The 16430-nt window shown below is 36.9% G+C and overlaps 1 protein-coding gene across 1 annotated transcript in view; it reads left to right on the forward strand.

Moving 5' to 3' along the window:
* The first annotated feature begins 353 nt into the window (after positions 1–353).
* The window catches only part of LOC147379484 (uncharacterized), a 30178-nt gene continuing 14101 nt past the window's right edge, over positions 354–16430 (forward strand). Inside the window, exons 1-5 of the mRNA XM_086415307.1 lie at positions 354–486; positions 3308–3333; positions 5502–5667; positions 8518–8714; positions 13677–13770. Coding sequence (XP_086271433.1) covers positions 354–486; positions 3308–3333; positions 5502–5667; positions 8518–8714; positions 13677–13770 — 616 coding nt within the window. The remainder of the gene's footprint in view (positions 487–3307; positions 3334–5501; positions 5668–8517; positions 8715–13676; positions 13771–16430) is intronic.

Here is a 16430-nt window from a genome sequence, read left to right on the forward strand (position 1 = left end):
TTGTTCTGAAACTACAGAAGAGGAGTATGAAACCAAATACTGAGGGATACATTGCATGAGTACCACTTCAACGAAACCCAAGCCAGATGCAGACAATTCAAGAAATAATAGAGCTGAAGACAGCACACTTTTCAGGGATGCCAGGGCCATTTGCTCCCTCTGCTATAATTTATGTTTCTGTAGTCAAGGTTCAGTTATACCACAGTTTAGAAAACTCCCTGGAAACAACATTCACCATTAGCTGCTCCAGGAGCACAGGAATTCCTTTGATGAGCACTAAGAGATTGGTAACAATACCTCCTAAAGGGCCAGGTTGCTAGGTAACAGCTTGTTTCCTTGGTCACGGTGAATACATGGAAGACCCCAAAAGGAGGCTGTTGATTCTTGCTGGACAGCTCTTCTGGGAATGGGATGAAAAATGTCTTCAGAAAAATAGGTTTAGGAAGGCCAGAGGAACTTTATGCACCAACAAGACATGTCTGAAAGGTAAGCAAATGAAATGTTGTAAGTGGTCTTATTCATTCCTTGAGAGAAAACAGACAACCAGAGGTTTGTGTGTTCCTGGATTAAATTTCATTTAAAAATGTAAAATAATGAAATCTGGGTTACTGATGACTGTTGCTTAGAGAAATGAGCCACCGCCTCTCCTATATGCAGGCAACTGGCTACAAATGCAATTCAGGTAATCTATCTAAACTGCTATAACAGAGAGCTGGACTTACAGTCTAGTAGTGGTACATTTATAGCTACACACAGCACGTTAAGAGAGCGTGTGTGAACTTCAGGGGGAAGGTCAGATAGGACAGCCAGAAGGAAATATCTATTAGTTAATATCCACTGCCGCTGCTGCTGCTGCTGCTAAGTTGCTTCAGTCGTGTCTGACTCTGTGCGACCCCAGAGACGGCAGCCCACCAGGCTCCCCCGTCCCTGGGATTCTCCAGGCAAGAACACTGGAGTGGGTTGCCATTTCCTTCTCCAATGCATGAAAGTGAAAAGTGAAGTCGCTTAGTCGTGTCCGACTCTTCACGACCCCACGGATTGCAGCCTACCAGGCGCCTCTGTCCATGTGATTTTCCAGGCAAGAGTACTGGAGTGGGGTAATACCCACTAATTATAGTTAATATTAGTTTCATCTATGAGTTACATTTAAATGAAATAACTACCAGAAAACAGGACTTTTACTAGATCAATAAAGTCATAAATCAGATTAAATTAGAGGCCAAAATCCAATACTTGTTTCTTCATTCCTAAATTTTATAGCTGTTTCATAAATGTTTCTCAAAGCATGCTGATAATTAGACAATATATGATTAGGTCTCTTAAGGACTTGAATGTTTTGTCCTTATATGAGTTTAAATTGGCTCTCATCCTTAAAAAAGTGAGATTTGCACCTTCACAGGATGAAATTCATCGTGCTTTCATGACTGTGTGAAATTTATTTATAGCTCCCTAAATTTACTGCCTATAGTTAAGATAGGAATCATGCTTAAGCAGGGATTTAAAGGCTAAAGCAGTTATATTACAGAAGTTTTCTTTTAGTTAGCAAACTCTGAACATCTCATCTTAGCAGTATGTAGATGTTATGTTGATTTTAATGTCAAAAACTGAAATAATTAGAAATGGGCAGGTGAATCAATAGTTTTTAAATGTGTAGAAGTTTTGTGACCAGTTATAAATTTATTTTTCCTACTTGCTAACACCCTTGAATACACTGTACCAAGAGGAAGTTTACTCATGAATTCTGTAAAAAAAAATGATATTTATGATCAATATTATTATTTTTAAGCTAGTACATTTTCAGAGAAGGCAATGCACCCCACTCCAGTACTCTTGCCTGGAAAATCCCATGGACGGCGGAGCCTGGTGCTGCAGTCCCTAGAGTCGCTGCAAGTTGGACACTACTGAGCGGCTTCGCTTTCACTTTTCACTTTCATCATTGGAGAAGGAAATGGCAACCCGCTCCAGTGTTCTTGCCTGGAGAATCCCAGGGATGGGGGAGCCTGGTGGGCTGCCGTCTACGGGGTCGCACAGAGTCGGACACGACTGAAGTGACTTAGCAGCAGCAGTAGCAGTACATTTTATAAAATTATTTCAGAGACAGGGTAAAAGTGATAACCAGGCTGCTAATTTAAACTTTAATCTTCAAATTTTGAAGGAGTGGGGAAAGAGTGGGAGGGAGGGAAGGAAGGAGACAAAAGGAAAAAAAAAGTTTTCTTAGTGCCAGTATTTGTTCGATCACATTTCTGCACATCATGAAATAAGCCTTGATCATACTATCTTCCTAACATACTGTTAATTTCATTTGAAATTTTCTAGTTTTTTCTCTGTTAACAAAACTACCTAATCACATATTGTCCTTTAGTGTATATATTCTTCTCCCTTTCAGTGTTACATGTGGCTGAATTTTCAAAACTGTAACAATATAGGTAGTAGTAAAACATTCCTCAAGTACTGGGAACCTTCTAAATAGCAGATATATATGTGGTTACAATAACATTCTAAAAATTTCTAAATATAATTTTATAAAGAAAACATAGAGGTATCTCAGTTTATCTTCATTGTTCCTAGGATTTTAATATAACTTTGTGTTTCTAAAAATATCAATGAGCCCATTAATAGATACTGAAGTTTACAAGCTTTTCCTCTAAAGAATTTTGATACATTTGTCCTTTTACTCTTGTTGCACCTTAATATGGGGGCCTATTTGTGTTTATAGGAATGCACATGGGGCTAGAGGAACAGGAACAGGAAAAATTCATTAGAATACAAGGTTACATAAAATTAAAATCTGACCATTAAGATAGAAATAAAGAAATGACAATTTTTGTTGTATATTTTTCAAAAGTATAATTTGTTCCTCTATGTTTTTAGAATCAACAATCTAAATAATTTCAGATATATCTGTTAAAATTCTGGGCCTTAGGCACTAAAATTTTAGGGATATTTGTAAAACACATGAGTATTTTAGAACATTCATTGCTATATGATTACTTAATTTATGAATTTAGTTCTAGGAACTTAATTTAGAGCCATCAGAAATTTGAATGCAATAACATGGTATACCAAATTTGCTAGTTCAGACACTAACATGTTATAATTGCAAAAGACTTCTTGATTTCATGAAGCCTCCATTCTTGGTGTTTTACAATATCTCATCACCATCCCTAACATGTAGATAGCACAATCATCACCTGTTTTACAAATGAATTAACTTATACATAGGCATAGAAAGGACAGGATTTCTGGATTTTAAAAGATAAGAAGAATTGTCAGAGTAATCAGAGATTGGATTGATATCTTCTTTCAGCCAAATTTAATGCTCTAGAGTTCATGGTAAGTTTCCTCTAGCTGATAACCTAAGTGCATGGGTTTAGCAAGATCCCACTAGATCTGAGAACCTCACTCAATAATGTCGGGGGAGAAAGAAAGCATCTGAGGACTTGGGGAGCGTCCTTTGATAACTGAAAAATACAATTGAGCTTTTTCTTTTTCTTCTAAATACAAAGCTCTCATGATGCAGCACTAAATATAAATGGAACATTTAGAAATGGAGTTGTAAGCAATGCCATCTTGACCACGCTGACTGTCTGAAGCAGCCCCCTGGCCTTCTGGATGGTGTGTGTTCAATACCGCCTCCTTCGCTTCACCTTAGAAACTCGGCCATCTGCCACTTCCTCTTTTCCTCTCCTTGCAAAGCTACATAATCTCCAACTTGACATTTTAATTAAACAGATAGCATCCCTTTGCAGCCGACAATTTATGAGGCTTATCAATTCCTGATTGTAAACAACAATGCAATCTTCCAATGAAAGGGGCTCATGAATTGATAACTTATATTATTGTTGTTTTTTGTCCTGCAGTCTCAGCTCACCAGATTCCCTCTTGTTGGCCATTCTACACTTTTTGAAACCAAGAACAGATGGCCAATTCAGATAATACCACTTATTTTAAAGACATCATAAATCACTCCTGACAAATGCTGTACTGTTTTAGTCATGGCAACATTATATTACAGCATTAATAAAATTAATTTCTCTTTCGTAAGGTTTAGAGTTGCAATTTATGATAATTGTTTGTTCAATGCAGGCAGAAAGATTAAAAATGAGTAAACCAAAATACTAACTAAACTATAAGCCTGGTTTTATTTTCCTTGGGGAGGGAAGACATGAGAGGGTTTTTAAAACAGCTTGATATCACCTGGAATGATGTTCTCATAGGTTCTACTACTAAAGGCTTACCATTTATTTTCAGTAAAGAGTCAGTGCTCAGATTTACATGTTTTATTAACTATTGAATTATTTATCTGTAGTTAAGTGAAGCAATCAGAATAGGAAAAATCAATACTAATGATCTTCCCTAATAACACCTGCATCTGAATAAATGATACAGATTTACAGTTATTTAAAGAATCACAGTAACTTGTCTGAATCTTATTTGAATTGTAGTAATTAAAAACACTTGATCATTTACTTGTTTGACTTGGACAAGTTATGCCACCTTTTTGGGTCTCTGCTTCCTCATCACTAAAATCAAAATAACAATGTTACGCACTTCGGTGATTTTAATGATTAAATACTTTGGCCACCTGATATGAAGAGCTGACTCATTGGGAAAGACCTTAATACTGGGAAAGATTAAAAGCAAAAGGAGAAGAGGGTGGCAAAGGATGAGATGGTTGGATGGCATCACTGACTCAATGGACATGAATTTGAGCAAACTCTGGGAGATAGCAAAGGATAAGGAGTCCTGATGTGCTGCAGTCCATGGAGTTGCAAACAGTTGGACACAACTTGGTGGCTGAACAACAACAATGATTAAATGAGTTAATCTCTGTAAAGTTCTTAGTGTAATGCCTAGCACATAGCATATGATTGCTAATGCTAATACTAAGTCACTTCAGTCGTGTCCGACTCTGTGTGACCCCATAGATGGCAGCCCACCAGGCTCCCCCGTCCCTGGGATTCTCCAGGCAAGAACACTGGAGGGGGTTGCCATTTCCTTCTCCAATGCATGAAAGTGAACAGTGAAAGTGAAGTCGCTCAGTCGTGTCCGACTCTTAGCGACCCGTGGACTGCAGCCTACCAGGCTCCACCGACCATGGGATTTTCCAGGCAAGAGTACTGGAGTGGGGTCCCATTGCCTTCTCCGTAGCATATGATTAATAAATGTCAATTATAAAATCATTATATTAGTAATAGTTGTCATCCTGTAATATTGTTGCCAAAAAAACACAAAACCAAACCAAAAAAGCTTTTAACTCAGGCAGAGTCCGCATCATCTTCTGAATATTAAAGGTAAGGACCCACCAGAGGTGCTAAGTGACCCAAGGTCATAGCAGTAACAGTTTTACATTCCCAGGACTCATGGTTTTGCACTCTGAACGTCAGTGACGTGTGCATGAAGGCAGATGGGGTAGAAGTTTGGATTAGTTAGATAACCTGGAAGATGCTCTACCTTTTCTTTTTTTAAACTAAAGGATCACAAATTATCTTTCTTTGCAGATATTTTTCCCCCCAAACTGGACCAAAGTAAACTTCTATATGGAACTTGTGATAGAAGTAATGGAACAAAGAAGAGCTTCAGAATTCCCCAAAGGTTTTACTTCACGATGTCAGCACACTGCTCTTCACCACTGCCCTCTGGTGTATGTCCAGGAGGAATATACGAGTACGAGAGAAAGAATTCAGCCTTTGAGACCCACAGAAAGTAATCACACTGAAAGAGAGTCAGACTAGTTATCTACTGGTTAGAATCTTCTCAGATAATCTGTCCTTAGCTGAAACTCTAGACCAAATTTATTTCATTCCATTCTGGCAGGAAAAAAGCCAGTGAAAGAGAAAGAAAGAGTGCGGATGTTATTTGCCTATTTATTTCTGTTACCAAAGTTTTAATTACTTTCTGTTATTCGTAAATGTCTAGTAGCAGTCAAGATAATTGCACAAATAGTTCTTCCAGTTTAAACTCTCAAATAATCTAATGTAAATTAAGATAATGAGATGATTTTCAGTTACTTGTAAATGTGATTTTCCCTTGAAGCTGTTGTACGTGGTCTTGCAGCACTGCCCAACCAAAGCACAGTGAAAACCCAATCAACTGGATCTTTCTTATCAGACATTTTGGCTTTGTGAATTTATGGTTCCCTGTGCTCTCCTTTAAACAAAATAAGACCATTTCTCACATTTTAGGTTTAAAAACAAGAGAGAGAGAGACACTTCCAGATTTTCCTATTGGGTCTGCTTCTCATCACTGTGCTGTTGTTCAGCTGTGAAGTTGTGTCTGGCTCTTGGTGACCCTATGGACCGCAGCACAACCCCATGGGCTTCCCTGTCCTTCACTATTTCCCTGAGTTTGCTCAAACTCATGTTCATTGAGTCAGTGATGCCATCCAACCATCTCATCCTCTGTTGTCCCCTTCTCCTTCTGCCTTCAATCTTTCCCAGCATCAGAGTCCTTTCCAATGAGTCAACTCTTTGCATCAGGTGGCCAAAGTATTGGATCATCAGCTTCAGCATCAGTCCTTCCAATGACTATTCAGGGTTGATTTCCTTTAGGACAGACTGGTTGAATCTCCTTGCAGTCCAAGTTGGAGAGTCTTCTCCAACACCACAGTTTGGAAGTGTCAGTTCTTCAGTGCTCAGCCTTTTTATGGTCCAACTCTCACTGGAAAAACCAAAGCTTTGACTATACGGACCTTTGTCAGCAAAGTAATGTCTCTGCTTTTTAATACACTGTCTAGGTTTCCCATAGTTATTCTTCCAAGGGGCAAGCGTCTTTTAATTGCGTGACATCAGTCAGTGTAAGCATTGATTTTGAAGCCCAAGAAAATGAAATCTGACACAGTTTCCATGTTTTCCCCATCTATTTGCCATGAAGTGATACAACTGGATGCCATGATCTTAGTTTTTTGAATGTTGAGTTTTAAGCCAGATTTTTCATACTGTTTATAGGGTTCTTAAGGCAATAATACTGAAATGATTTGCCATTCCCTTCTCCAGTGCCCCATGTTTTGTCAGGCCCTCATCCCTGTGTAACCATGACTAAAGTTCAGAATCACAGAAGAGTCAGTCATGTCATTATCCTTATTTTCCTGATTTTATTTTGGCAGGAAATGGCTAGCATATTTTCATGAAGACAAGAGAACCAAAAGTCAGTTAAATGTTTATCCTCTGTTCATCTCCTGAAATACTATTCCATTTTGCCTTATTTTATTCTCCCTGATTGTTGGCAAAACTCTGGTTAGAGATAGCAGGATTTACCCGCTTCGGGAATAATAAATTTTGCACACTGTAATGTTTTTCTAATGTTTGTTAATTTGTTACCATGGCAAAGTATTCTTTGGTAATGTCAAGAAAACCATGTCCAGGTTATTAAAGAATTGCTCAGTTGGGGAATATTGGAGAGGTATATATTTTCTGATGGAGGGATAATTTTTTCCTTGATAACAAGGCACAGTTTTATTTACTTAATGGCATAGTAGCACTATTTTTAGAATATGATGTAATGGCTATGCTCGTCTACTCTAACACATCAGTTAATACATGAAAAATGAAAGACATTTCTACATTATACTTCATGAAGGCAACTTCAATATACAAGAGATGTGTCAGTTTCTTGTAAGCAAAATTGCTACAGACCTTCATAATAACTGTGCCATAAAATATAGAATGCTGTCTCTTAAGATTCTCAGAGCCTGAAAAATAATCCATCAAGTGTAAAAAGAGGCCAGAGATAGATACAGTTTCTAGTTTTATTTAACATGGAAAAGCATACTCAGATATCATTTTTAAATTGACCTAAAGTAATATACAGTACCAATTACAGAAAGAGAAACATAACCACTCCTGAGGAGAAAGGGAAAAGTGCAAGAATAACAGTAAATAATAAATGCAGGAAAGCAAAAAGACATTTTATATCTCAGTGGCATAACAGTGGGAATACAGAGAGAATAGGACTGTTTTTAAGTGAACTATTTGAGCAGTATTTCAAAGTGAGTAAAATTGATTAAAGAACCTGAATTTTTAATATGTTTGCCACCAATTTGAGGAAATATAATAGGTTTTGGGGAAATTTCATGGAAAATGGAAGACCCAGATCAGTGGGAAAACCAGTAGGGAGTTTAAAGCTTATTTGGCCTAAGCCAAATCTGTACCAGGAATGGTATTCCAAAATTAGGGCTGATTTCCTTGTTCACATCCTATGAGCATGTCTTCGTGTGTACCATTAGATTTACTTTTCTAAGATGTGCAGTCTCTGTAGACAGTCTTACCTGGAGGAGAATTTGCCTTAAGTGACTGTCAGCCATAAAAAATGTGTTTAAGACTATGACGGAATTCCTAGGGTATCATTTATCTCTCTTATAAATGGAAAAGCTGGTGCTTATAATTTGTGGCTATTGTTTTATACAAAGATGTTTACATTTAAAAACTTTAAGCATTTTTTTAAATGTTTAATTGGAGGATAATTGCTTTACAATGTTGTATTGGTTTCTTCCATGCAAAAATGTGAATCAGGCATAAGTATTCATATATCCCCTCCCTCTTAAACCTCTTAAGCATTTTCTTTTGCTCAGCTCCTCAGGTCAAAACACAAGCGATCAGAAGACTTGTCCATCTAATTCATCCTACAGCTCCTATCTGAGTGAGACACACACTCTGTGGGCTCTCTCCAGGAACAGAACACTATATTCTCGTTCCGATTCTGGAATATCATCCCTGGTAAGAATTTTTTAATTAGTTCTTTACTTAGTCATAAGTTTAACCTGCATTTTACTTAACATTTTACACTTTTTAATAAGTGTATACATGTCTTCCAAGGTGGCACTAGTAGTAAAGAACCTGCTAGCCAAGGCAGGAGCATAAGAGATGCGGGTTCGATCCCTGGGTAGGGAAGATCCCCTGGAGAAGGGTATGGCAACCCACTTCAGTATTCTTGCTTGGGAAATCCCGTGGACTGAGGAGTCTGGCAGGCTACAGTCAGTAAGGCCACAAAAAGCTGGACTTGACCAAAGCAACTTAGCACACACGCATACATGTCTTAAACCTATCCTTGTAACTGGGGAGAAAATGAAAGTTGCGACTCTCAGTCCCAACTCAGAAAGGAAAGACTCTGGGGTGGAGGAAGGAAAACAAAAGAGATAGAGATGAATAGAAAAGATAATGACCAGAGACATAACAATGGTGTCCCTTCCTTTCCCCACTGAGTTCAAATTCTGTCTCTAGTCTAAAAATTATCTCCTTTCTTTATGGAATATCCTTTGTCCACAAGATAAAAAAATTTCTTCCTAAACTCACCATTTCTAAGATTGTTCTTCAACCCATCTAAGTGGAATCACAAAGTTTTGTCCCTCCTTTCCTTCATTCAAAAATTTTCCAATTGTTCCTTGGATGAAAATAAGTGATTTCTATGTTTGCCTCTCAAATTACAGAAAATGAGTTTTTCAAGCACAAATACCATATTTTATTTAACTTTCTATCTTTAGTGTCTGAGATAGCACCTGCCACATAGCAGGGGCACCATATTTATTTTCAATAAATTAGTGAGTTGAAATGAAGCATTCTAGTTTCAAAAATATTTATTGAACCAATGGGTTAATCACTTGGTTCATCAAAATCAAAAAAGGAAGAAGAACAGGGTAAGACATAGGAATATTCACCAGTCCTTTAAGAAGGAAGCATGGTCACACAACTGCAATATGTTGACAGCCTTTCATAGATATAAACAAAGAAATGCAATGGCTCATTTTCCTGTGATGCTAGAAACCCCCAAATCAACCACATAACTCCTTTAAAAAACACAGTTTTTTTACCCAAAATTAGATATCAGTTGAAAAACGGAAACTTTATTTTCAATATAGCTTTAGCTTAAATTCATTTTTTCCCCAGCTGTGGCAACTACAGGAAATTTAACTTAAAAATTTTTTTATTCTATGATAGTAACAAGCAAAAAAAAATTCCAAAAGCACATAACAGATTGGGAAAGATGCTTCCACAAACATGTAAACTGAACAACCAAAGATAGACTACATTTTTCAATAATCTAAAATGTGTTTGTGTTTCTTAGTTTTTTAAAAATAGTTCTGAAGAATAAGTGAATTACTTGAAAGTATGTTAGCGAATCCCCAGATTGTCCCAAAGAATTTCTCAAGCATTAATTAACTTTTTAATGTTGCTGTTAATCAAGTTAGAGAACTTTGTTATTTTTAAAATGAATATGGAGAAGGAAATGGCAACCCACTCCAGTACTCTTGCCTGGAGAATCCCATGGATGGAAGAGCCTGATGGGCTACAGTCCACGGGGTCGCAAAGAGTCAGACACGACTGAGCGACTTCATGAGTCATAAGATGATGCCCTGGGCATATACTGATGAAATTTCTGAGCCCCAAAGACAAAGAGAAAATCTTGTAAACTTCCAAATAGAAGGCATTCCCAGCAAAGGAGAGAGAAACAGACAGCCTTCTCAAAGCCACAATTCTGAACACTTAAGACAGAAGAATAATCATTACAAAGTAATGAGACAAGGGACAGTATTCTAAGTTAAATTTCTACAACTGACCAATAAGATCACTCTTATGTGAAGGTAAAGGAAATTTTCAGATGTGGAAAGATAACCACCTGCATTCGCCTTCTGGTAAAATGACTTGAGGAAGTATATCAGCAAAAATAAGCATAAAACCATGCTAAAGGTCTCACTTTGGAAGAGTAGGATAAAAATAGTTATTATTTAACTTTGATAAAGTGATACAGAAATTTAGTTACATGATAAAGTGATACAGAAATTTAGTTACACTTAATTTAAATATGAATGCAATTACCAACATAATTTTAAGTACTGGTGGAGGATTTAACTTGTTAAACTTTTTAGAAGTAATAAGGGAATAAGAAGAAATAAACAAAAAATATAAAATAAGATGGTAGAAATCAGACCAAACATATTAGTTATCCTAATGAAAGTAAATGGACTGAATTTCCCTGTAATAAAAAAAATCAGATCCCAAGTCTTTTCTTCCACAATATTCATGTTTCAATGAAAAGAATGTGAGGCTTGGAATTAACCAGGTCTGGCCATTTTACTCAACAATTTTCATCGACCTAACTTCCCTGGAAAATGAGCCCCACAATGAAAGAAAATACATCACTTAGAGAGGGGAAAAAACATCTGCTTCAGAGAGAAGGAAGGGGAGGAGAAACAGGGAAGAAGGTAGGGGTGCATTCACCACTCACAGCACTGCAACACCCAGGAGCCCCTGTTATTGTTCTTTAATAGCTTCAGAGAGAAAACAGCTACCATTTTTTAGCCAGCCAGAGCTAGGTTTCTGTTCCGGTTCAATAACTACCTACCTATATGACCTTGAAGAATTTTCTTAAATCTGAGCACCAATATTGCCATCTATCAACTCTCACTGATACTCAGCAGCAGAAGGTAGGGAAGATGCTTCATGGTACAGCTCTCCATATCCTGGGCTAGAGATACCCTGGACCCAAATGGTAATGATAATGATTAAATCTAGGAAGGTTACTCAGAAGCCCTAGAAAGAGTGTTCAAATACAATTTCAACTGTTGTACATTTTTGAATGGCTATTAAAAAGGAAAGTGTGTTTTATTATTTGAAAAAAAAATAGTCTCAGACATTCCTCTCAACTATCTTCAAGCACATTTATTCAACCTCCCAGAGACTTCTGAAACACTGGTGCCACTTGGTTCTTCATTCAGTGGCCACCCCATTTCCCTCCCTGTGCAGCTTGCACAGTCTGCCATTATGATGGATTACATAGCTGTGCAACCAATCACTGATGGCTGTAAATCTTTTAAATGTCTTTAACAGGTAATACAGTCATACAGTTCCAAAATAAAACCATGTCAGATGTAGAAAACAAACTTACAGTCACCAGTGCCGGAAAGTGGGGGGATAAACTGGGAGATTGGGACTGACATATACACACTACTATAAAAAATGGGGTTTCTCTGGTGGCTCAGACAGTAAAGAATCTACCTGCAATGCAGGAGACCCAGGTTTGATCCCTGAGTCGGGAAGATCCCCTGGAAAAAGAAATGGCAACTCACTCCAGTATTTTTGCCTGGGAAATCCTGTGGACAGAGGAGCCTGGCAGGCTACAGTCTATGGGGTCGCAAGAGTTGGACGTGACTGAGCTACTCAACAACAGTAATAACAGTATAGCACAAAGAACTGTACTCAATACTCTGTAATGGCCTATATCAGAAATGAATCTAAAAAAGAGTGGATATATGTATAACTGATTCATTTTGCTATACACCTGAAACTAACACATTGTAAATCAACTATACTCGAATAAAAATTATTAAAAATAAGTAATAAATAAATAAAATGAATGTGTTTAAATATTCATGGACCAACTAAGGTCATTCAGTAAGTAAGTAATGAAGGTAAAAGATCAAAGTTAAATGATTATTAAAAACCCACCTCTTCCCAATTTATTTTGAGGCAGCTTGCCCCAAATTTTGCTTTATAGGATGGGCTAGTTCCATGTGCTATGCTAAGAATGAAAGGTTCTATGGTTTAAAACTCTAGGAAATACTTTGTAGTACAGACTCACAATATATCTTAAGATACTAAAGGTTCAGAGCAGTCCTGTAGTAAAGATAAATGCTTAGCTTGGTTTAATCCAGTGCCTCATAAGCTTATTTCATGATGAAAATGTTCTTTATGTTAGTCACACAGCCTCAAGCAAAGAAAAATTATGCAAAATACTGTTCTGTGAGATGAATGTAGTTGTTCCAAATACTGTACTGGCGCTTCTTCAAATCAAATACCCTTGATTTGCCTGTACAGGTATAACACGGCTAACAGAAGAATCAATCTATGGTGTATGTATTTAACATGTTCTTTGCTGAGTAATATGCCTTTTAGTTTGTGCTAACCTTGAAACTATCATAAGTCATGTAAGATACTAGGAATTTTGATTGGCTACAACTTTGGTAGTAATAAACAGCATAAAATTGCCCCAGATGTGATCTTGACACATATTCTGGTCAACAATACATTGTCCAGAACAAGAAAGATGAGCAGAGACCCGAAATATTTCATTCAATATTGGCACACATTTTAGGAATAATGTCAATAAAATGGAACTCTTCCCAAGGAAAACCACGCTTCTCCTGAATAGTCAATAACTTGTAAACCATGATCTATAAGTAATAACTAAATGATAAAGAGGATGACAACTATTATTATACACTTAAAATAGTAGTCACATGCGAAGGGATTCTTCTGGGTAGCCTCAAAAGGCAGAGCTTTTGTAACTGGACTAACTCAGAGGGATTACTTCAGGTCCATATAATGAAGAACCTTTAACAATTACAACTATTCTAAAATAGAATGAGATTCCTCATGAGCTATTCAATAAATAGCAGAGGACAGATTATTAGAGGTGATGTAAAGTGGATTCATGAATGGGTGCATATATTTATTTGTGCTATCATTTGTCAGCAAACATAAATCAATTGCAGGTGTTGGAAGATGCAAAACTGAATAAAAATAAATAATTTAGATTGGACGAACATAACATCAATAAGCACATCGTTAGGTACCTAGAGTTCAATTTAGCTTAATGTTTGGATTGGTTCACATTACTTGTACACATAAAGTAAGTGAACTATTTATCACCAGATGATATTTCTCTTCTCTCTTACTTTAAAGCTTCCATCAGATTCTTTTAAGTACCTCACTTGGCACAAAGTAGAACAAAATGACATCCAAGGAAGTCAACTGCGTTGCCCACGAGTAAGAGAAGGTAAAGGAACAGAAGTGTGTGATCTTTTTGTACATGCTCTTAGTAGATGTTTTTTGAAGATAACAAGACATTACTTGGGGATAAAAACCTGTATGACCCAGAGGTAGAAAAATTTCCTTTTTCAAGACCATATAGTTGTTAATATAGTGAAACCACCTTTAAAAGCATACTCTTTTTCCTTTAAGATTTATTCATTTGTTTATTTTACTTTTGGGCTGTGGTGGGTCTTTGTTCCTGTGTGTGGGCTTTCTCTACTTGCCGTGAGGGGGGACTACTCTTCATTGCAGTGCACATGCTTCTCATTGGGCTTCTGTGTGGGCTCTGGGGTGCAAGGGCTTCAGTAGCTTCAGTGTGTGGGCTCAGTAGTTGCTGCTCTCAGGCTTTAGAATGCGGGCTCAGCTGTAGTGGTGCATGGGCTCAACTGCTCAGTGGCATGTGGGATCTTCCTAGACCAGGGATCAAATCAGTGTTCCCTGCGTTGCAAGGCAGACTCAACCACTGACCACCAAAGAAGCCCTAAAAACATAATCTTATAGCTGATCATATAATTAATAATGTTCTATATTAGAAAACAGAAACAGAAGAACCTGTAATTCAATTATCCAGAAATAGTCACTGTGACTTTTCTTTCCATTTAGTCTTTTTTTTGAAAAGCATGTATATATTTCCTTACAAAATAATGTGGACATCTGTATTTTTTGAGTTTTTTCACCTGATATTGTGAGCCTTTCTTTCCTCCATGTTATAAACATTACTCTAAACAAATTGTTTAGAAGTTGCATATCTTTCCATCATAAGGATATTATTAAATTTATTTAACCAATGATCTTTGTTGGAGTTTTATGATCATGAATAACACTGTTACTTCAGTGGATGACTTTAAGCTGGTTAATCCTACATTGATTAAAAAAGCATTAAAAGAGAATCTAAATAAACCAGTAGTCTCATTATGCATTTTCACTAAACATTTTAAACTTGGTAAAATAACCAAGGCTTTATTATTCCTCTTTCATACTGTCAGATTTTATAAGTGTGCCGGTATGACAGTATGAAGGATTTTTAATCTGAAGCCCTCGATATACATAATGTTTTATTTCTAGAAATAGCTGCAATAGATTATAAGTTCTATAGGAACAGAGACTGTTATCTTTTTGCATCCTTCTTAGGTGGATGAAATAATATTAGACATAATTCCTGCTGCAGTGAGCATTTGGTCTTTACAAAATATCAAGTATCTTGGCTAATTTACATCTGTATTTGTAGACTTGCAGATACATTGTCTATCATACAATTGTAATATTGATATAAGAAAAGTTGCTATAGGTATATTCATCTGCCCATTTCCACCTCTCAATTGCATTACTTTACCCACTAATGCTTTTCTTCGTTCACTCAAACTCAAATGACAAAGGTGATTAAAATAACATCTTTTTATAAAACTGTGAGTTAAATATGCTCTTATGGTTTAACTCTACCATATCTATTTGCAGCTAAGCATTCACTGCTTATATAATAAAACATTATTTTATGTAATAATTTAGATTATATATTATATTAATATATTTTATAATAATAAAATATTATTAGATAGTACTATTAGAGGTAAATTATACTTTCCTTTGGAGACCTTAGAATATTTTTCTAGGAGCAACAAATTATGGGAAATTAGTGACATGTACGCACTTCTATATTTAAAGTAAATAACCAATAAAGACCTACTTTAAAGAAATTTTAATGAAAAAAAATAAACAATAAAAAATAAATTATGGGGAATTAGGAAGGAAGGAAGGAGATCAGAGGCCATGAGGCCATGTATGTCACAGGTACAGAGTTCATCAACAAAAGAAAGAGAAAGGGTTACATAAGGAGCTAAAGAAGGCAGAGTTTAGTACGCTCTTAAACTTCAGTGTGTGCACAAGTTACCTGGAAGTGTGTGGAAAACACGGATTCCCAGGCCCTATGCCTGAAGCATCTGATGTAGTTAGTATGCAGTGGGGCCCTGGAATCTGAATTTATTAAAATTATTATAGGCGATTCTGTTGCAGGTGATCTGAGATCCCTACTATGGGAAAAACTGGTTGAGGGGGCTTGGAGAGAGGCAGGAAATGAATACATTTGAATAGGAAGTGAAACACTGGGAACAGAATGTAAGCGTATCGGCATTTACGCAGGTGTATGTGGGAGGAGGTTGTTGATAATTGTGGCAGCCACCATGAGGCAAAATAAATTGCATTTGGAGTGACAGGTTGAGAGTTGAGATTTAGAGAGAACTGCAAAACTGAAGAAACTGGAGGAGATGACAGGAGAATAAAAATCTAGGAGTAAACTGAAAAGGAGCATGTGTAAAGAGTCCAGCTGTCTCCCTCCTTCTCTGATCTAAGCAGGCAAGTCATGTGCTGAGGTCATCACTCAGCAAAATCAGCCCTCATGAAGATCCCAGTGGTCATTCATGCAGAGGATATCATCGCTCTCCAGAGATAAGGCACATTTTGCTTCCATTAGGCCATTAACAACACCCAATCTCTCGCAAGTGACTGGTCGTAAAAGGAATGGAACATGATCTAGGGGATAGGAACCAGTGAAAAATCCCATCAACTCAAGCCATGAAGAAAACAGATGTCCCTTGTTCATTGCCCTAAATTTTGTTAAAGTGTTTTTTG

The sequence above is a fragment of the Bos grunniens genome, chromosome 1, assembly GCF_055505025.1.
Source record: "Bos grunniens cultivar Pamir isolate PY7600 chromosome 1, Bosgru_T2T1.0, whole genome shotgun sequence".
Taxonomy (NCBI): Eukaryota; Metazoa; Chordata; class Mammalia; order Artiodactyla; family Bovidae; genus Bos; species Bos grunniens.